The sequence below is a fragment of the Porcisia hertigi genome, chromosome 7, assembly GCF_017918235.1.
Source record: "Porcisia hertigi strain C119 chromosome 7, whole genome shotgun sequence".
NCBI classification, from domain to species: Eukaryota; Euglenozoa; class Kinetoplastea; order Trypanosomatida; family Trypanosomatidae; genus Porcisia; species Porcisia hertigi.
The window spans coordinates 191,543-212,460 of NC_090566.1; the positions used below are offsets into that span (position 1 = coordinate 191,543).

The following is a 20,918-nucleotide window of genomic DNA, read 5'->3' on the forward strand; positions in this document are numbered from 1 at the left end:
CCTGATTTTTTTTTGGAGGGGGCGGGGGGGAGCGTCAGCGGATCTCGGCGTGTACGTGTGTACCTTTTTTTTCGGTTTGTTTGTTTGTTGTTTGTTTGTTTGTTCACCTCTCTTATATTTTCTTTGCTTGTACTAGTAACGCGTTTTTAAACACACACACGTGCGCGAGAGCAGAAAAACAACACTTCACATGTGTGTGTGTGTGTGTGTGTGAGGGGGTGAGGGGTGGGGTGTGTGTATGAGGTGGGTGGGGGGGAGGGAGAAGAACAGCAAAGGAGGGAGGGGGAACGACAATAGTTACAGAGAGATTGGATGCTGCCGTTGCAGGATAAGGCGACAAAGAGAAAACTGCACGCACCCACATTCGTGAATGCCTCACGTGCCCACTTGCCCGTGCGTGTAAGCGTAAATCATTGGTGCAAGCACCAACACACACACACACACACATGTGAATGGGGTCGTACATGCCCATTTACCCCCATCTTCGGTGTGCTGGGTTGAGAATTGCGGGGGGAGGGAGGGAGGAGGGAGGCAGGAGTGTCCTCACCTCTCCACTCACAGCACCCGGGATGCGAGAGGAAGTGGTGGTGACCCACGAAACTGTTTGTATCCAACAAAGCACCACTGCCCCCCCCATCCCCCTCCCCTCCCCTCTCCCTCCCTAATCCATCACACCGACTGTCTGAAGAAGTTTCCCTTTGTAACTCCGCTGACTTTTTTGTTTTTTGTTCGTTTTTCTCATTAAACAGCACTTCAATCAACTCCTCGTAGAGATGAGAAGGATTGCACACACACACACACACACACACACAGAGAGAGAGAGAGAGAGATGCAGATGCAGACACAGTCGGTCAAGTGACAATGCCTTCAAGTCAGGAGGATGAGGAGGAGGAGGAAGAGGGAGGGAGGGGTGGGGGCTTCTAATCAAATGAGGATTCGCTAGAGGAGCCTCTCCAGTCCGCATCATCGTTTATCCATGAGTCGATGCTGTCATTAAAACCGGTGGACACAGTCTGCTGAACCAATTCTGAGGTAAACAAGGATTTGCCGTCTGCGGTTGAGGCGCGGTGGTGCAGCAAATGGTCAGCCTTCGCTGCCTTGGCCCACTGGTGGACCCGCTCCTTGATCCGCATGGGTTCACGTGAAGGGGTGCCCAGGCGTCGGTTCAAAGCGGCATCGCCCAGCGGTGCCGCGTTCCATCCAAGGGGATCCACACTGAACAGCCCACCACAGATGAAAAGCCCTGAGGTGTGATGGTGGGGGTCATAAATCGGGAGCAGGCTGGGCGCTTCATTTCTCAGCTTCGCTGCACAGCCTGCCAAATACGGGTGAAGCCGGCTAATGCCGATAATCGCCGAGCGTGGTTGCGATAACTGAGGGGCGGCGTGCGGCGCGCCAGCGGCGATGACCGGTGTGCCAGGAGCACTAGGCGCGGTCGGTTGTCTCGAGAGCACACTGACCCACGTTGACGCCGCAGCGGATTGGTGACCCTGCGTTGCCGTGCTGAAGGTGATTGGCGCTTGTGCGGCATCGGCTGCAGTGACCGCCACCGTCACATCAGGAATCAAATCAGCAGCGCGGTTGGGCGTGTCGGTGACGGAAGGAGGAGTTGCCTTCGGCACTGCAGCACCTGCGAATTGCAAAGGAGTGGGAGATGCAGTGCCGGTCGTCGGCGTTACGGCATCTCTGAATGCCGCTGACGGGGTTCGAGGGGCCGCCACATTGATGGAGGCATCTGCCGTCGTACCGAGGGCTGTCGCGGTGGTAGCCGGAGCTCCTGGCGCCGCTGCTGCCTCCGCCTTTGTGGTTGCCGTCGCTGCCGCGGGCGAGCGGGGTGCCTTCGAAATGATCGCCCCTTCACCCGTTGCACACTCTGCGTCATCGCTGCTGTGGGGAACGGTGGCAGAGGCGGTATTGGATGGCGTGGCAAAAGAATCCGTTGGCTGTTGGTTGACAACCGGAGGCGGTGCAGCTGCCGTGCTCGCCGCCGTCGCTGCCTCCCTCTTCGCCACCTCGCGCACGGCAGCCGCCTCCTCCTCGTCCTCCAGCTTTCGGTGGCCAAACTTGGCGATAGCCTTCTCCAACATGTCTTGATGCCGCTTGTCGTTCTTCGGGTACGTAGAAAGTGCCTTGATGAGCATGGCCTGCAACATGTGTTGATCCTCTCGATCGACGAGCTGGCCGCCAAGGCTGAGCGCCGCGTTCATGAGTTCCACCATGATGTTGGCAAGGGTCGGTGTGATATCCTCCTTCCCATCCTTCTTTTTTTGCTTCTTTGCACTCGTGCTGCCCACCTTGCTGGCACCGGCGGTGCTCGCGCCCTTGCCCTGTGTCAGGAACGCGTAGGCCCCAAGGATGTACCCATCGACAGGTTTCTTCATGGTCTTCAGCAACTGCACAAATATGTCCTGCTCACCAGCCAAGACAGCCGCGTAGGCGAGCAGCTGACCGACTCGGCGGGCGCACGCGCTGGGTGGATGCCGCATCATGTGTAATGCACACTGCACCGTGTCGATGATGTGCGGGTTGCTAATGTTGAAGGAAAGGAGGTCAGTGTCACTCGCCTCATCCAGCTTGGCTGCGATAGGGCGGCTCTGCTCGAGCACCTGGGTGACCTCCTCAAACTGACTATGTGAGGGGTGGACGTAGTCCCAGTGGCATCGCAACCCCTCACATGGACGGTCTCGCTTGAAGTTAATCTTGCCCTTTATAAAACTGCAGCACCACGTGTCGGGGTAGCCGTTTAGTGGACAATTCGATCCCCCAATGCACGCCCGGTGGAGCTGGTACTCACACGGGTGGCCAAAGGTGAAGAGCTGCATCGACATGGTTACTAGGCAATAAAAAATGGGGGGGGGGGGGGGAGAGGAGGAGAAGGGGCGCGCCCACAACAGTAGTATGAAGGCGTGTGATCCGCCAACAGACGCGATGGTGAGTAGTGATATTTGTGCGAGTCGCCACGGAGCGCTCACTCCTGCTTCAAGCGCGAGAGCACTGAAGACGCGAAAAGAGGGGAAGGAGAGTGAGAGTGAGAGTGCGTAGAAAAAAATACGGAAGGTGACACTCGTGCCCGCGCCTGCCTGCGCGTGTCTCTGTAACCCCCCTTTTGTCTTTCTGTGATGTGGGTGTGAGATGTGGGTGCTTGGGTATGGGTATGGTGGTGGTGGTGATGGTGGTGGGAGGGAAGGGGGGAAGAAGGGTTGACCAATCGGTTCAACAGAACTATGATACTATATATATATAGGAGCACCAATACGAGGAGAGGAGGGGAGGAGGAGATACACAACAACAGTGACGAATTACAATACAGAACAGCTGGCGGGGCATTTTTATATTTCCCCCACGCAAAGGAGGAGGCCAGCAGCCTCCACACACACACACACACACACACACAGAGAGACGTTAGTGCATACTGAGGAGCCCCCCGGGGCTGTTCCATCAGTGTCTTCACCGGCGATAATTCGCCTCTTTTCTTTTCTTTCCAGCGAGCGGGGGGGTAGACGTCCGTCTCTTGGCCCCCCCCCTCCCCACCCCTCCACCGAGATGACGGACCAGCCAGTAGAGATAAAACGGATCGGTGTGTGGTTCAGCAATCACAAAAATATACGCGCATGTACATATGATACACACCGATATGTATAGATAGATACGCGTGTACGGACTAGCGGGGTGTATACAATTGTGATGGGAGGGGGGGAAGAGAAATCATACACGCATGAGTAACAAAACACGTTGCAGTGGGCGGTGTGTGTTCGCCACCAAATGGCTCGCTCCACTTCCCACACCACACAGACACACACACACACACACAGACACAGACACATGTTTTGCGGGAAACAAGTGAAAGAGAACTCCGTGATTGAAGTAATGAAAGAGAGAATGAAGCAATTTTTGTGGAAGTAGGGGGGAGGGGGGAGGAGGGGGGAGGGGAGCTGCAAAAAAAAAATTTCTTTTGCCCATGAAATGAGGTCCTGCTCCAACAAACAGACCTATTTTTGTGAAGATGTCGTATGTGTGTGCAGGTCCGGGAGTCACGGTCACCATCAGCTTCTATCCAGCTTCCCTCCCTTCTCTCCCATCCCTCCCTCCCCCCCCCCCCCCCTTTTTTTTCCAGGTCTCTCAGAAGTCGTAGCAGCGCCCATTCACCTCCCAGTCCCCGTAGCGGGTTGGGTCCGGCTGCGTGCTGCCAATCACACGGCCAGTCTCTTCGTCCACCACGTTTGTAGGGATGGCGCCAGCCTGTTTGTGAAAAAGGGCTTCGGCCGATCCAAGCGATGTGGTGAAGCGCTTGATATCATCGTCCGACATGCGCTGCGGCTTGCAGTCAGGGTCTGTCTTGCCGAGAAGAGCGATGCGATGGGCAAGATACGTCTTGTCCTTGATAGCGGACACGAAGGGGCCACCCTCCACGCCAATAAGCACGGCCCCACATCGGCGAAACATCAGGATGAGCTCGCAAAGGAACGAGGCGCCAGAGGATGGCAGCTGTGTGTAGTGTGAAGGCCTCCCCTTTTATTCGTTTGCAGTAAATGTTGCTGTTTTTTTTTGCTCTTTTTTTGTTTGGGGAGAGGGGACACCGACTTTTAAATCGGGGCTATGACTACGCGTGTGCGTGTGTAGTGTGTGTGTGTGTGTGTGTGTGTTCAGAGAGAGAGGGGGAAGAGAGATGTATGAGCTGAATAAGCAGAAACAACATTGGATTGGTGTGAGAGATGCGCAAAGAGTTGAGCCTCTCCCCCTCCCACCCTCTGCCCTCGGTTAGCATACATACATGTATACATATATATATATATATACAAGTGTCGTGTGTGTGGGTGTGGGGAGGGGGAGGGGGGGAGGGGGGGGGGGGGTGATGATCAAAGTAATGGAGGAAGAAATGCCAGCGCACCGATATACGCAGACACAAGCTCGCCCTCCCTCCCGTTATTGAATCATCCTTGTGTGTATTTGTCTCTGGGGAAGAGAGAGAAAGGGAGACGCAGGCACACACACACACACACATAGAGAGAGGGGAAAGAAATAAATAAAAAAAGACTACGAACATCAGAAACGATGTGCGTGTGTGAACCACAATACGAAGAATGATGATTGAAGACACATATAGAAGAGAGGTGCCGCTATAGGGGGGGAAAGGCAAACACACAAGAAGAAGCGCACAGCTCAAGCAGACGTGCCACACCCCCACCCTCACTTCCCCAGACATAAACTCATAGACACACACACACACAGAGGGAAGACGAAGGGGGGAGGGGGGGGGAAAAATAAGGAGCAGAAGCACGTGAGAAAACGTAGGCACAGCTTATAAGCGAAGAGAGCAGATCAAGAGAGCCGAAGCAACGGCGAGGCATTGGTATGCTCTTTCAAAGATACACACATAAATAGAGAGAGAGAAACACGGACAGATGCACATCTCAACTCCCATACGAATGAACATGCGATGGGGAAAAAAAAACTCCGCGCTTGGGCAAGAAAAAAAAAAAGAGAAATGTGAGGAAAAAAAAGGATTGCACACATACGCCAACTCACCCCCTCCTCCCCCCCTCCCTCACCCATGCAACACAGTAGCATCATTACTGTTGGCATTGCCGTGGAGTAATCCAGCATCAGCACTGCCTTGAATGAAATCCAGACAGACAGACAGAGAGACACAGTGTGTGTGTGTGTGATCATTAACAGGCAAGCGCAAGTGTTGCTGGGTGTGTGTCGAGAGAGCAAACCAAAGCAAAAACTGACGAACCCAAAGGAGGGAAGACCAAAAACACACGAGCCACACACACACACACACCTCCCCTTTTTTTAGCCCCCGTACGTCGATGCCACCACCACCACTACCACCACCACTACCCTTCTCTCTCACCCCCAGACTTATTACGCGTCAACAACCAAAACAGCCATCCCCTGTAGCTCTATGATATACATATATATGTATAATATATATATATATACAAAAGGAAAGGAGGGGAGGAGGAGGGGGGGGTAGCCACAAAAAAAAGGGGGGATAATTTCACAACAAAAAAAAAATTATTTAATAATAAGAAAATTGAATAAATAACATTGAGAAAAAAAAACACAACAAACTCACACAACCGTTGAAGTGTGTGTGGGGGAGGGGGGTGAGGGGGATGAGGGGGATGAGGGGGGGAACAACACAACACTACACACGGGTTGAGCACATACAACACATTAGGTATAAACACTAATAAATATATATATATATATATATATTTGATACACAAAGCAGAAAAAAAAATAAAAAAAGGAGGTGTGAGCAAGTGTTGTGTGTTTTTCTTGGTTATTGGTTTGATCCGCTTTGTTTTTGCTTCAATAATGTATACACATTTATATATATATATATATATTACGAGCCATTATCTTTGTAGAAGATGTGAGTATATGTATGTGTAGTATATAGGGTGTGGTAGTGGGAGCACATCGAGAGGCAGTTATCAGCACGGGTAATGAATCAATATAATAAAACACACACACACAGACAGAGACACAGACACAGACACAGACAGGAGTACGCACACGCTCAGTAGGGGCCACTCAGCACCTCAATCCCGACACGCAGGCAGTCGCGGACGAGAAAGCCCTCCTGTTCCAATTTGAAGCGGTTAATAAACCGCAGCGGGCCCCAGCCCTTACCAATGTAGTCCTCCTGCCAATCCTGCACGTCATGCAGGACATCACGCGCAGGGTCCTCGTGGTACAGGATCACACGAAAATTCACGCGGTGCTCGTGGCCCATGGGGAAGAGGTATACCCCAGACTGATCCCACGTCGCAGTGGCGTCGATGCCCACATACCACAGTAATCCGTGCGAAGCAAAGGGACGGCTGTAGCACGGCGCCTGCAGTGAGGTCACATGGGTAATAACCCAAACAAACCGATCCACGCCGCGGGCCCATCTCCCCTCCGGCGACGAACGCCAAAGTGCGCTGACGACGGGTGAGGGTATGAGCCCGGCTGCACCGGCGGTAGAGGTGAAGGTGGGGGCTGCTGCAGTTGTCTTGGCGACAGGGACAGAGGTCCGCGGAGCACCAAGATGCGATGAAGGACACAGCGGCATCGTTCCTACTGGCATCCGCGTCGACGGATCGTACCCGCCGGGCATGCGCTGAGGAGCACACAGCATGTCGTCAGTCACTGCATGCAGACGCACGTTGGACTGTGGGGCTGCATTCGATGGGCGTTGAAGAGAGTGATACGGTGGCGGCACTGCCTGCGAGATGACGGGTGCCGAGGCGGCGGCAGCAGCAGCCGATTCTCCCCTGCGGCCAAACGGATTCACCACTCCCGGCAGAGAACCGCTACCCGTAGGAAATCCCTCGTGAGATGTGGTCGTCGCAGCGGAAGCCTCGGGAGCCCTGGCGCCGCCCGGGATAACGAGAGCTGCTGACGGCACCACCGTGGTATGGAACGGTGACGAAGAGGTTAACATCGCCAGTCCTGAATTCTCAACCGACCCGTCGCCGGAGACGTTGGGGACGGCGACAGAGTACACCATGGAGCAGCGCTGCCGCAGCACCTCCACCTCCTCCTGCAAGACCCTGCACAGCTCCTTGGATGTGACGAGGGCCTGCGAGAAAAGCAGGAGGTGGTCCTCAACGCAGTCCCTCATATGTGCCATCATGTCCACCCGTGGCAGCTCCACAGTGCAGCCATGCTCGCAGAAAGGGCACTCAACGATGATGTACGGGCACTGACGCAAGTGTGCTACAGCGTCAGATACGCAGCCGGTCCACGTGCATCGCGGATGGGCCGTTGGTTTACGCACATCGCCTGTCACATCACCACCGTCGCTCCCCTCCCCAGCTGCTCCGTCGCCCAGCACGCTTCTGGCAGACCGAAGCCGCAGCAGTTCCAATTGCGGGGTTCGAGAAAGCGAGGCGGGACAGCGACATGGTAGCGCGTTGATCTGCCGCTGCGCGCGCACGTCGGTGTGCAACAGCTCCACCTGGATCGGGGTGCGGTCCAGTGGGCACAAGGCCGCCGGGTTCGCCTGTATCCACGCCTGAAGGCAGCTACGACAAAACACATGGCCGCACGGTGTTGTTGTCGGCCTCCGGCAAAGAGACATGCACACACCACAGACAAGGTCCTCCGGCGTGTGGCAGGAGTCCATTATGACCACACCGCTATCAATCTCGTACGTGTGGAGGCTACCGATGTCCACGTCGGGCGTTGACGCTGCGAAGGTCTCGATCTCCGACCCCGTGGGTGATTCGGCAGTGGCGACAGCGACGACAGTAGTAGACGAGGTGCTCCAAAGCTCAAGTGGCCTAAAGCTGTGGGTCGGAGGTGACACAGCCCCCCGCTGCAGGAGTCCATCCGTGTTCAGTCCAGAAGAGGCGCCTCGAGGAGAGCGAGCTGGGCGTATCGCGACCGCTGCCCTTGTCAGCCTCTCCCTCACGCCAATATTGGCCGCAGCTGGGGAGGGTACCATGGCGGCATCAGCTGCCGCGGCGCGGCGCACGCTGGAACACGGATACAGGCACGGGCACGAGCGCGATCGACGACCAGAGGTAATCGCACCATCGCCCGTCGTTGATGAAGGGATGACCTCACAGTGGCGCTGCGGGGTAGCGAGTTCGGCAGAGGTCGCGGCGCTGGCAGCTGTCGGGAAAGTAACCTGGCGCGAGGTCACATACAGCCCCCGAAGAGGTCCAAAAAAAGGGCGCGATGCACGGTTGTGGTGCGAGATTGCAGCTGGGCTTAATACCTCCGACGAGGGCAAACGCTTCACTCTTGAACTGGTGCGAGTAGAACTGTGGTCTTCACAGTGACTGCTTGGAACGGCACCAGCACTCGTCGTCACACAAGAAGAAGCACTCAAGGTGATGATGGCGTCTGGCGAAGTCGGTGCAGCTCGGCACGGCGGATGCACAGCTGCCGCTCCAACTCCACACTTGGTGGGTGGTGAAATGAGTGTCCCAGGCGCGTGATTCAGCGCCTCGGAAGCCGACGACAATAGGAGGCTCCAGTGTGAGTCCTCCTTCGCCACCGCCAGCAGGGCGCCGCCGTCCACGACATTGAGCAGCCCACTCGTCAAGGTGGAGACGCCGCAGGGCCTGATGCCGACCTGGCTAGTACTGTTGCTGAGACTGTCACCATCCAACACATCTGTGGCATGACTCTCCCGGGATGCGGGCTGGTGATGGCCCGGGAGTTGCCTCGGATGCGGCATAGTCGTGTTCAGCTGCGCAGTGGTGTCACCGCCAACACGCTCGCGGTCACGCGACAATAGCGACAACGGAGACTGAGCATGGACCCCATACGAGTCACACATGCCGGGCTGGAAAAGAAAGAGGGAGAGGAGAGGAGAGATGAGAATGATGCGCTACCGAAATAGGTGACGTGATACCGTGTCCGCTGCACCTCCTTCGATGTGATGGGTTGTGGTTACCTGCTGAGAACATAAAAGAGGAGAGGCAGGAGGTAGGGAGAAAACACGAGAAAGGCGGTGTATGCAGGTCTGCGAAACATGTACGTAGTTGTGGTAGAAGCGATCAGATACGGTGTGTGTGTGTGTGTGTGTGTTTGGCGGGGAGGGGGGGGAAGAGAGGAAGGGGAAAAAAAGTGGGAAAAGGAGTGGAAACACTATGATGTGTTTGTGAAGAGGGAGCACAAATGCGGAGGTTTTTTTTTACAGAGAAGTTAGCAGAGACAGAGAGAGAGACGGACAGACAGACAGACAGACAGACAGACAGGGAGACCACAAAAATAATAAATGATGGCGGCTACGCACATGAGGAAATTCTTTTCCCTTTTATTCTTCGTGTAGTGCACTGTCCACCTAACATATACGTGTATGTATACATGTGTATACATATACACACACGGCGGGGAAGAAAGGGACAGAGAGGCGCGCGCTCCGAGGCAAGACCAAAGACGGGCGCTCCCGTCACCTGCAGGTGTTGTGTACGCGAGCGTGTCCCCCCCTGCGGGCGGGCACACACACTCCAGCAGATCTCACACACACTCCAGCAGATGTATCGGAATAGCACAGCCCGCTGTGAGACGCGCTCGAGTTAAGCGGGCAATGAGAGAGGCAGCCATCACTTTCCCATCCCGCAGACCAGCCAGCAGCATCGATGGGCTAAACACAACATCCTCGATGGCGCTGCGGCTATTAATGTGCGGGGCCACCTGCATGCACTTTGCCTCTCGCAATACAGTCGTTTCTGGAATCTGCTCCAGGAACGCGCTGCCCATCGCTGGAGCCGCCACCTCGCTCGCCCCGTGCAGCGCTGCGCTTGCAGGAGACGAAACACCGGCCCCCTTCCCCCGCTGAGCCTCCCTGCGCTTGCTGCTATTGCCGCCGCGGTCGGTTGTGTCGTCACCAGGATATGGTGGAGAGGGTTGGTAGTAGACAAATATGTCCTCACCCTCGTCCCGGATGCGCCGCTCCGTCCGTGCCATGGCCGCTCTGATGCTGTGGAAGTGCAGTAATAGTACCAAGCCGTTGGAAACGCCCAGTGCGACGAGTGGGTCGTAGCTGCTGCACGCCACACATGTGATGTGGACTGAGTCGCTGCCGGAGGCACTGCTCGTAGACGATGTTGCACCCGGGCCGGCATCCCCGTCGTCGGCGCCGAGCGATGGCCCCAGCGCAGACCGCAGCACCGTTGTGACGGATACAGTGCCAAGAACTGCCAACCTGCCCGTTGCGACCGCGTACGTCGCCATCTTTCCATCTACGGAAACCATCAGAACCGCTCGCAGAGGCGTGATGTAGACGGCATAGGAGGCTATGAAGGGCAGCGCACACCGTGCCATGATCGCACCAGCGCCCAGCATGATATCAAGGATGAGCACCTCCCCAACCAGCTCGCCAGCGTCCAAGCCGGCGCTCGTGCTGCCCTGCGTGGCATTTGCCGAAGCGGAGAACGACGCCGAAGGTGAGCCCCCCAAGGACGTGGTGAATGCGGGTAACGGCGTGTCGGCACCCATGCTTACTGAAGACGACAAACCGGTGGAAAATCGGCTGTGTCGATGCTGATGCGGCTCCCTGGTCACACCGACCACCGCCACCAATGAGCCGCGCGCTCCGCAGAACGTACAAGCGCGTATGCCAGAGGGGGCGAACAGATGTGGCAGGAAGACGACCGGGGGGCTCTCCACGGCACCCGCGGCAAAACGCCAAGCCGCTACAGAGCCGTCAGAGAGGCCAACAGCGATGATGTAGCCGTTGGGGGAGAAGGCGACGGGAGTGACGGCGAAGCAGTCGCTGCGTCCGAGCGAAGAGGATCCAGATGTGCCGCCTGCAGCAGAGGCCGGCTGCGCGCCCCGTGCCCGCCATGCGGCAGCACCACCACTGCCTTTGCCAATATCATCGCTGGCACTGCTGCCGTCTACGGGTGCGCTTTGACCGTAGGGCACCGCACAGCGGAAGCTCGCGACGCACTCCGGAGACGCGAAGGGGTAAAGATCGAGGTGCCCGTCGCGGTGTCGCGAGACAAAAAATGGAAGGTGCGGGTGACTGGACGGCATCACGTCAGCCGCCGTGTGACACAGCGGCCGACTGTCAAGAACTGATTTGGCCGATACCGCTGCGATGACAGCGGATGTGTGCTGTTGCTCTGCATGCTCGGTTGCCAGACGCAACCTCTTGTGCTGTGCAGCTAATTCCAACGTGAAGGCAGACGTCGCCAGGTTCCGCTCGGTCGCCTGCCTCCAAAGCGCCTCCTCGTTGTCCCCGGCGAGCAGCTCCCGGAAGCCGTGACCAGTCGAGGTGCCCTTCTCAGTTGTCCATACCACGCTGTCGCAGCTCGATGCATCGAAGTGGACCCCTGTAACGCTGTGGTTGTGGTGAGCGAGGATGAGGCGATCAGTGCCAACAGGGTGTGGACCGTGTCCTTGGCCGCGATTCAGCGTTATCATAAGCAAGAGCCACCGCAGCAGTGCGTGCGTGTGGTGCCGCCGCAACCATGCCAGTTGCAGGTAGGAGAGTGCTGGGCAGTACGTCTCACTGTGGTCATCACAGAGCTGTTGTTCGCCTGGCCATTGTTTCACTCCAGGAGACGAGGGAGACCCGGCCCGCGTCATGGAAAACCAAAAGGCCGGTGGTGACGCTACCGCTGAAAAAAAGGAGAAGGGGTCCTGCTGGGAAACGCGTGAGGTGTCGTTATTGAGAGCCGCTACCGTGTTTCCAAGGCCACTGCACTCCGCTAGTGGATCTGCAGCCACCTTCAGTGGACGCAGCATGCGCCGCAGAAGAGATCGCGCTGGCGAGCGCAAGGCAGCGGACCCCTGCAGCAGTCGCAGTGCCGCGCGGGTCGGCGCAGCTAGCTGGCCGCACTGCGCCAGCGTCGGTGCTGGCAGCGTCCAGAACAACTTGATCTGAATCATGCACAATTCCAACATGAGTGTACTGTCATTCAACCACAAGGTCGACCACTCCGATGACGGCGCGACGGGGTCGGATGGCAGGTGGTGTGCAGCCTCCCCTCCCGATACAGATTTGACCGCTGCAAAGGCCCCGGCTGCGGCATGAGAAGCGACGGCCGCAACGCGTCTCGGTGAAGCGTCAACTACCGCCACCAACACCGCCATCATCATCTTCACCGTCCGCTGTGCCTCTAGAAAAACGCCATTGGGATCCGTCAGCGGACAAAGCGCGTACTGCGGCTGCGCTGCGTAGATAGACATCATACACTCCTCCGACAACATGCACCACTGCAACGTCACATCGAGCAGCAGCGTACACAAGAGTAGGCGACACTGCGTCAGAGCCGCCTGGGCTTCCGAGGAGAGCGCGTCAGAGTGTAGGATCCCGGCGTCCATAGCGCGCCGTGTGGTCGGCGTCACGACCGCAGCCTCGAGCTCCGACCCTACCAGTCTCTTGAGATGATGCATGAGTCGTAACTGCAGCTGGGCCTGGCAACACGAGAGCAGCAGCGACACTTGAGCCGAGTCCGTCATGCAGAGCGGCACCGAGTGCCCGGGTTTGTCCGCATCACCGACAAAGCCGTCTGCGCCGGCCTGCGTCGAGGGGACGCTACAGCTCCCCCTCGCCGCGCAAGATATCCCACGTGCCGCGCGGGCACGGTTCGTGGCCCCCTCCGTCGTCGCCGCGGCGGCGAGTAGCGCGTCGAACATGTTCTGATGGGTTCGACTACCATCCTCGCTCCCTGCGTGCATCGCGTCATCCTCCGCCGCCACTTCCTCGCCGGCAGCCCCCCTCATGCACTCCTTGCCCCCGCTTGCCGTCTGCTGAGTACCCCCTGACGTGGCTGCCCGCTCGCCACTGAAGCAACCACCGTCCGCCTTACACGCGTCACTGAGGTGGCGCCTCATGTGGTATCCGAGAAGACGGAAGAAGGCGCTGAGAGGATCGTACAAAGGGAACGGGGACGCGGGGAGGGGCGCAGTCCCCATGGCAGCAGGAACGGCATTATAGGTGGGGGGAGAGACGCTGTCTCCCCTCAGTGCCACACTGCAGTCCGACAGAAGCCTCTCCTGGAGTGCGGCCTCCAGCACCCCCTCTGTGGAGACGGGAATCTGCTGAAGAGCGAGCAACACCACATAGTTGGCACCCCGCAGTGCCACATTGCTGAGGAGGAAGTGAAGGAGTGGTATGCACAGTGCGTACCACTCCCCCCCGCCTCGCTCTGTGGGGGTGATGCTATTCAAAAGTGGCGCTGTTATTGAAAGACAATCCTGAACAGCGCCTGGACTTCCGCTTTGGGCGCTGTCAAGGCTATTTGGATTGCCCGCCCTCCCACGGCGTTCCTGCCGCGTCTTCATGTCGCCGATTGATAAAAGATGAAGCAGCGATGTCAGCAGCTGCTCGAAAGACTCGGGCGGGTTGACCAGAGCCCAAGAGGATTCAGGCGACGACGACGACGACGACGACACAGCATACGACGGTACAAACACCGCTTCCGCTGCCCCGCCGCCGCTGCTACCACCGGCGGCTGCCGCGCTCGATGTCATCATGTAAGATGAGCTCGCGGTGAGGCTCAGTAGCATGCGGCGCAGAATCTCCTCACACGTGCCCGTGGGCACGGTCCCACCCACGTCACCTGCACCGTCACCGCTTTGCTGATCTACAGCGCCGGTCCGGGCGTACGCGTACTGCACCTCCGCCTCCACCGCAGCGACCGCCTCCTCGGACAGCACAAACGCAGACAAGGACAAACCCGAACCGTTGTCACCCGCGGCCGCCACGTAGTTGCTCTGTCGCCCATACAGGAAATCACCACTGCCACCGCCGCGGCTTTGGTCATCGTCGTCGTCGTCGCTGTCGCTCTCAAACCCGTGAAAGTGCAGCGTTCCAGTGTTGAAGTCCGCCGTCATTTTTGCTGTCTGCGGCGGTGCCCGAGAATACACACCTCCACACCCAATGGCGCCGTGTAGCGTACCAGAACGAGCCGCTGCTGCTGCTGCTGCTGCTGCTGCCTCCGTCCGCAGCCCTCGCAGCAATGCCTCTGCGTCGCGGTAGTGCAAATACGCGTTCATATTGAGTCGCTGTGCTACACAATAGCGACCAAGCCGGAGAAGACACACCACCTCATGTGCTGGAGAAAGAAACTGATTGCCACGATAGGCGAGGGCGGCCACACAATTCCTAGCGTAGCGCAGTGCACAAAGAGCCTCGGAGTGCGCAGTTAGGTGGGCGGAGATGCGCTTCAGGGCTCGAATGTGTCGCTGGACCGTCACCTCAGGCGACGCCAGCGGCGGGGCAACATCGATCCAGTTTAGGCACGCTAGTTCCCACATGTCCAGCGCACCACACGTATCCGCCTCTGCTGAGCGCTGTGCGATGTACCACTCCAAGGGAGTCTCCGCCGCTGGTGGAGGCTCCTCAGCAGCGTCACTCGCCGCTCGCAGAACGAACAAAGCCAAGGACGGGTCGTGGCACCGCTGCAGCAGCACCTGCGCAGCGCTCCAGACGTCGCCAGCTAGCAAGAAAAAGGCTGCACCGTACTGTGGCATGTTCTTGCTGATGGCGGCGTACGCGTTGGCCGAAGCAGCCGCGCGGTGGTGTGGATCGCTTGAAAAGTCTCGGCTAAAGAAGGCGTGAAGCCGCTGGTTGTTCTGGGCCTTGGCCAGTGCCGCGAGAGTGCCCAACTTGCGAGCTGTGCAGTACATGAGCGCACAGGCGGTGAGATCTTTTGTGGACTGATATTGGTGACGAGCGACACGGTCCGCCATGGCGCGCAAGTCCGCGGCAGAGCGCAGCCAAAGCGCCACTCCGGACTGCTTCACCTGCTCCCAGGTGAGGTCCTGTACTGGAGTACCACCTGCCATCGTCGTCGTAGTCCAGGAACCCCCCCCTGCGCCCGCACTTCCACCACCACCACCACCACCGCCGCCAGTACCGCCGTCCAGATACACCGGGCTTGTTTTGTCAAACAGAAGCGATACGAGAGACGACTGTGAATCGGACATGGCCGCCCAGAAGAACGCCGCTGTCTCGACGGTGCGCGCAGCAGTGCGCCCCGCTTCGAAGTGCAAAACGGAGTTGATGGGAGCAGACGAGTCTGTGGTGACAGCGGCGACCGTGTCTGCATCCATCAGTCGCGAGCGTCTTCCTAGGCTCACGTACCGACTATAAAAGAGATGCCGTGCGGCTGCCTCATCCACGCTGCGGCTCAGCGGTAGCGTGTCTCGTAAGGCCTGGAGGAGGCACAACAGTTTCAGATGATCCTGGCTCTCTAGTCCACTGAGGACTACTCGGGGGAGAAGCTGAGTGAGCTCCTCGACGAGTGTGCTGCAGGTGGCACTTAGGTCATACAGGCGGGCGGTAGCCGTCTTAGAGGGCACCGAAGAAAACACTGCAGGTGACTTCCCCTTGACCAGCATTTCTTCCTCAAGTAGAGCGGCCACAGACAGCTGTGGCGGCGCTACACGACGTAGCACCTCCTCCCCATCCACCGCCTCGGAACGCTGCTGGAAGTCTCGCTCCACGGCCGATGTACAAATATAACGTGCCATTCCGCCCGGAGATTCAGCGAACACCGTCGTTTTCCATGACCCATCCACCGTCGCGGCTGCACCGCCGGCTTCAGCAGACGTCAACACCGCTTTCACCGCGTCTGCGACACACGTCAGCACCCTTGCCAGCACAGTCCACCGCGCCATACCGATCAGCTGCAGGAGAGCATCTGGATGATACTGCGGTATCGCTGCTTCACCCATGACGGAAGCCCATGAGCTACCTGAAGCACTCGCTGTGGTGCTACTGCTGCGCAACGGTAGCTGAACAATCTGAATGAAGAAGCCTTCGGCGGTCGCGTAGAGGGCATGGCAGGTGCACATGCGATGGCTGTATGGCATGGCCGCGCCCAGAGCCGAGAGACCCCCGACGCTCGTCTCACGGGTCCTGGCGACGTTCACAGTCATGAGAGCCGTCACCCTGTCTGGAGTGACTGGCGAGCCATCTTCACCGATACCAGCAAGACCACCGGCGGTTCCACAGGGCGGACACCACGTGCAGTCCTGGACGTAAGAGTACCCACCGGTGTCCTCCTCGGGGAAGCAGCGCATCCAACGCTCGAAGCGCAACCCGTGCGCGGTTGCGCTCTCCGCTGAGAGCGGTGACGCACCCACCTGCGCTGGACGCCGTCGCATCAGCACAACCTCGCCACTTGCGCTGAGGAAGAAGGCCTCCACTCCGGGGAACATTGCCTCGAGGGAAAACGCGGAAGAGTTCGAAGGAAGACTAGACGCCGCGAACCCAGTGCTATCGCTGGGCTTTGCCGATGCGGCAGCGGCAACAGCCCCAGGCTCTTCGAGCGACTGAACAGCTGGGCATCCGTAAAGGTACAAAATAGAGGATGCAGCGCTGCTGTCCTCTGAGCTGCGGGAAAGCACACCAATCACAACGTCATTGTTCAGAAGCAGGGAGCCCACCACGCGCGTAATACTCTTTGGGTCCATCGATGAGGGCAGAGGAAAAGAATGCCGGAGAGTCTGCACAGTGCCCTCGCCAGCCCCAGGCGACACCGGACTGCGAACGCGGAGAAACGACTTTCCGGGTGATTCCAGCACAACCTCACAACGCACCACTGCTGCCCTCTCCGCAGACGCTGCCACACGCTGACAGGCGCAGAAGGCCTCTCGAACCTCTTGTGCCGACATCGGCACGTCCCCAGATGCAGTTGCACACGTCGAAGAGATTCGGGGTGGCATCAGCGGCTGCGACCGCCAGCGCTGCTGCACTTCGGCGGGCACGAGCACATACTCGGCTTCGGCAGGCTCGAATGGAATATAACAGCACCCGGCAGTCGCAAGGCGGTGCACTGAGGCGAACACCTCCAGGCACGGCGGGCGAAGCCGGATCAGCGCCGCGTCACCACCGCCCCCACCATCTCCACTGGTGCTACCGCACGGCGCGTCCGCGCGAACCAGCAGCAGTATCTCACCGCCTGCGCCAACGCAACAGCCGGTCAGGACGGAAAGACTGTGCACAACGGCAGGGGGACAGGGCATCATAGGCACAGCTTTAGCCGCTGTGTCATCATTGCCGATGTCCCCCCGCGGCACTTGAGCGACGTCGACGCTCTCCTCCAGGACACCGTACTTGGCCACAAGCTGCTTCAGCAAGCGCCCTGGGTCACCCTGGGCCGCTTTCAACAGCGCCGGCATGAAGCGAAGCTTCTCTGGGCATTTGTGTGCCATGAAGGAGACGACCTCTTTCTCACTCACCTGCGCTGCATTGCCCCCTGACGCAACGGTTGAAGCGACCGTCAGTGGTGTTGGCAAGAGCTCCTCCACTGACGCGGGACTCTCACTCGTAGCCGCCGGCGCAGACGGCTGTTGGCGTGCGCTTTGGACACCACTTCCGCCACCGTCCCCATCGTGCTCACCTGGTACCGAGACCCCAGGAATGGGTGTGTCGGCGAGAGGCGTCACCGTAAGCACACGCGCCTGCATACCAGAAGACTCCACCTGCAACAGTACCACACCCCACACCGTCCGAGGAGGTGTCATCGCTGCAACGGGGTGAGCGGAAGCGGGATCCACGCTGCGCAGAGAGCAGGCAAAAGCAGAAGCAGAGGACGATGCGGCTTCTGCGCTGGTCACCATTGCGGCGTCAGCCGGCCGCACACTTTTCCAGTCTCTAGCGCCTGCTTTCACAGCCTCCGGAGTCGACAGAGATGCTTGCACCTGGGGCTGCTGTGAGGCATCTGGGTGCGGTGACGCAGGCGTGGGAGAGCCAAGCAGGCCGGCAATAAGGATCATCGACGAGCCTGCGGGCCTCCATGCGGGTGACTGCGGTTGGTCATCCTGGATCCTTGCAGACTCTGGAAAAGGCTCCACGGTCCGCAGCGACAACACTGGCGCGCGGCCTAAAGCCAAGAAGCATTCCACGCGATAGACAGCGGCGGAGAGGTCCACCATCACTGCGAGCACCACACCGGTCCTGAAGCGCAGTACCATTCGGTACCGCCGCGACGCACTGAGCGTCAGCTCCATCGCGCAGGGTTGGTTACGGGTATCGTTTCCCAGCTCGATAGGTCGTGTGCGCCACTTTGGGAGGACTGTGACCTTCACCAAGGTACCGTAGCGGTGCAGGAGAGGCTTCAGTAGCCCCATACACGCTAGCCCGACGGCTCGCTGCTTAGCAAAACTCGCATGCTTCAGCCGCCCAAACAAGTAACTCGACGTCCGCACAGTGCCATCACCTTCGATATGCAGAAACTCCATGCGGCTCCCCATCGAGTTGGCTTCAGCGTTGCGCGAGTAGTTGGGGACAAGGCTCGTGTGCATGTCGGCAATGGGTGGCGGCGGCGCCCCTCCCCACGTAGTCCCCGCCGCTGTCGGAGAAAGTGCAGCCACGTCAGGCGCCTCGGACTGTGGCAAGGGATCGTGCAAAGCCGTGTCGGCTGCGGATGCCAGAGATGTCTTCGAGCCCCCGAGTAGGGATGCAGTGTTGCTGCCGGCACACGGGTGGGCATGAGACCCGACAGTCAGGGAGGACGAGATATACTTGAGCGCGATCACACCGGCGGGAACGAGTTGCACAATGCTCTCGACGCCTCCACCAGATAAGTCCAAGCCTGCGCCGGTGATGTTTAGACTCTCTCTCTCGTTTCCACCTCGGCACAGCCCCCATCCGCCATCTGGATACTCTTCCATGACGTTGGTGTACCGCCGCGTGCTTGAGAGTGACTGTAGCGTGTACAGCATCATGTATGTTGTCGCATCCTGCGGGTGCACACATGTGACGCATAGCAGCGTGCGCGACGAAAAACTGCTCCATTCCATATCAGTGATGTGGTAGATGCCGACCGAGGCAGTGAGCCCACGCTCCGCCAACGCCATGTCTCCCCCGGCAATGAGCGACGGGAACGCCCCAGGCGCGGTTGAAGCTTGGTCCTTTGCTCTCGCACAGCCGCCCGTCAGGTCCAGGTGCGAAGTTGTCGAAAAGGCTGACGTTGGTTCAATACTGCAGCTGCTCATCTCACGTGTTGTGATGGCGTGTGCTCCATCCCATTCAGAGTTGGCGGCCAAGTGAAGGGATGCGGCGGCGGTGGCGGACGCTACAGGGCCAAAGTGGCAGCCGTCGACGTAGTTTGGGCACACAGAAAACGACATAGGTGCCCGGCCATCGCGAGAAACGACACAGGAAGGGAAGACGACGATTGTGTCGTGACCCAGGGCGAGGGCAACGTGGTGATTCGCGCGGCACACGGCGAGTTTTCGGTAGTCTCCCATGGCGCGCCAAATTATGCGATCAGGTAGTGGCGCTGCAGCAGTAGCGCTGCGGGTAGGAGGGGTGGTCGTCAGCATGTCATGGGCATTACCGAGCACGATCAACATCGCCTCTGAGTCCATCACCACACACACGGTGTCCTCGCTCACAAAGTCCATCGCTCGCACAACGGAAGGGCGCAGTGGCGCAGACATCCGCACCGGCACAGGAGCAGCACCTCCGCGCCTCGTGTCTGCAGTGGCGGAGGTAGAGGACATTTTAGGAGTAATGTCATCACGGTAGGGGGTGCTTGAGTGAACACTCGCAGTATGGACCTCGGTGTGTCCAGGTCGAGGCATCGATGACGCTGCGCTCAAGTGAAACGACAGACGCCTCCAGCGTAAACGCCCTGTGGATTCGCACTCGCCCTTCGTTGGACCCCCACCGCTCGCGGTGTGGGAGACATGGGGCCTTGCTGTGGTGAGCGAAGAGCTCTCCGTGGTGTGAAAAAGATTACTGCGCCCGTGTACGGCTGGGTATCGGTTTGGCGCACCCTCAGCCGCGAGCGGCGACGCAGCGGAAGACGACGGTGGATCTGTTCCGTTAGCATTCGTTGCGTCAGTGCCCTCTGATGCGCGCAAGAACGAAGATGCCTGGGTGTCGCGCCAGATCTGTCCAATGTCATCCAACTCGAACAACAACACATCCTTGACCGTGGCGACGGCAACGCGGAAGACATTCTCCGCGAAACAGCACAGGGAAACGGCACACACACACGGCGCCGAGGTCTTCGAGGCGCGAGTGGGGTCACTCGATGTGCAGACTGCCACTGTTTTTGACGCTGTGGAAGCAGCGGATCCGGTACTGGTGGTCGCATGGCTGAGCTTTGTCCCTGCCGACGCGGACGCGACTTCGTCGAACAGCGGGCCGCTTTGCGCAAGTACCACACCGTTCTTTAGGAGCAACAGTCTGCTTCCTCCTGTGATGAGGGCTGTATAGAGGTCGCCCTTGCTATTCAGGTGGTGGATATCATGAGAGCACTCTTGCGGGAACAACGCGCGCGGAGGCGTAGAAGGCAGCGAAAAGGCTGATGATGACCACATGTTTCGATACAATTACACTGGCGATCCCTGCACATCTACCTGCCCTTGTCTGCCTGTCCGTGTCCCTTTATAGGAGGGTGTGTACACAGCACGCAAGCGAGTGATGTCGGACGTAGCTGCGGTAGTGCCCACACACAACACACACCAATGTGTATATAACGCGCCTGTGT

The 20,918-nt window shown here is 58.5% G+C and overlaps 4 protein-coding genes across 4 annotated transcripts; all 4 read right to left on the reverse strand.

The window, feature by feature from the left end:
* Positions 1-920: 920 nt before the first annotated feature.
* On the reverse strand, positions 921-2,828 carry JKF63_06399 (uncharacterized protein; the record flags this gene model as incomplete). The annotated part of the gene is made up of 1 exon (XM_067902349.1): positions 921-2,828. One exon carries the CDS (start codon positions 2,826-2,828, stop codon positions 921-923), a length of 1,908 nt encoding a protein of 635 aa, XP_067759370.1.
* Positions 2,829-4,119: 1,291 nt separating this feature from the next.
* On the reverse strand, positions 4,120-4,443 carry JKF63_06400 (uncharacterized protein; the record flags this gene model as incomplete). The annotated part of the gene is made up of 1 exon (XM_067902350.1): positions 4,120-4,443. One exon carries the CDS (start codon positions 4,441-4,443, stop codon positions 4,120-4,122), a length of 324 nt encoding a protein of 107 aa, XP_067759371.1.
* A 2,089-nt stretch (positions 4,444-6,532) lies between these two features.
* Positions 6,533-9,289, reverse strand: JKF63_06401 (uncharacterized protein; the record flags this gene model as incomplete). Its single annotated transcript, XM_067902351.1, has 1 exon — positions 6,533-9,289. One exon carries the CDS (start codon positions 9,287-9,289, stop codon positions 6,533-6,535), a length of 2,757 nt encoding a protein of 918 aa, XP_067759372.1.
* A 683-nt stretch (positions 9,290-9,972) lies between these two features.
* Positions 9,973-20,748, reverse strand: JKF63_06402 (uncharacterized protein; the record flags this gene model as incomplete). The annotated part of the gene is made up of 1 exon (XM_067902352.1): positions 9,973-20,748. The coding sequence occupies one exon, from the start codon at positions 20,746-20,748 to the stop codon at positions 9,973-9,975; it is 10,776 nt and encodes a 3,591-aa protein (XP_067759373.1).
* Positions 20,749-20,918: the final 170 nt, after the last annotated feature.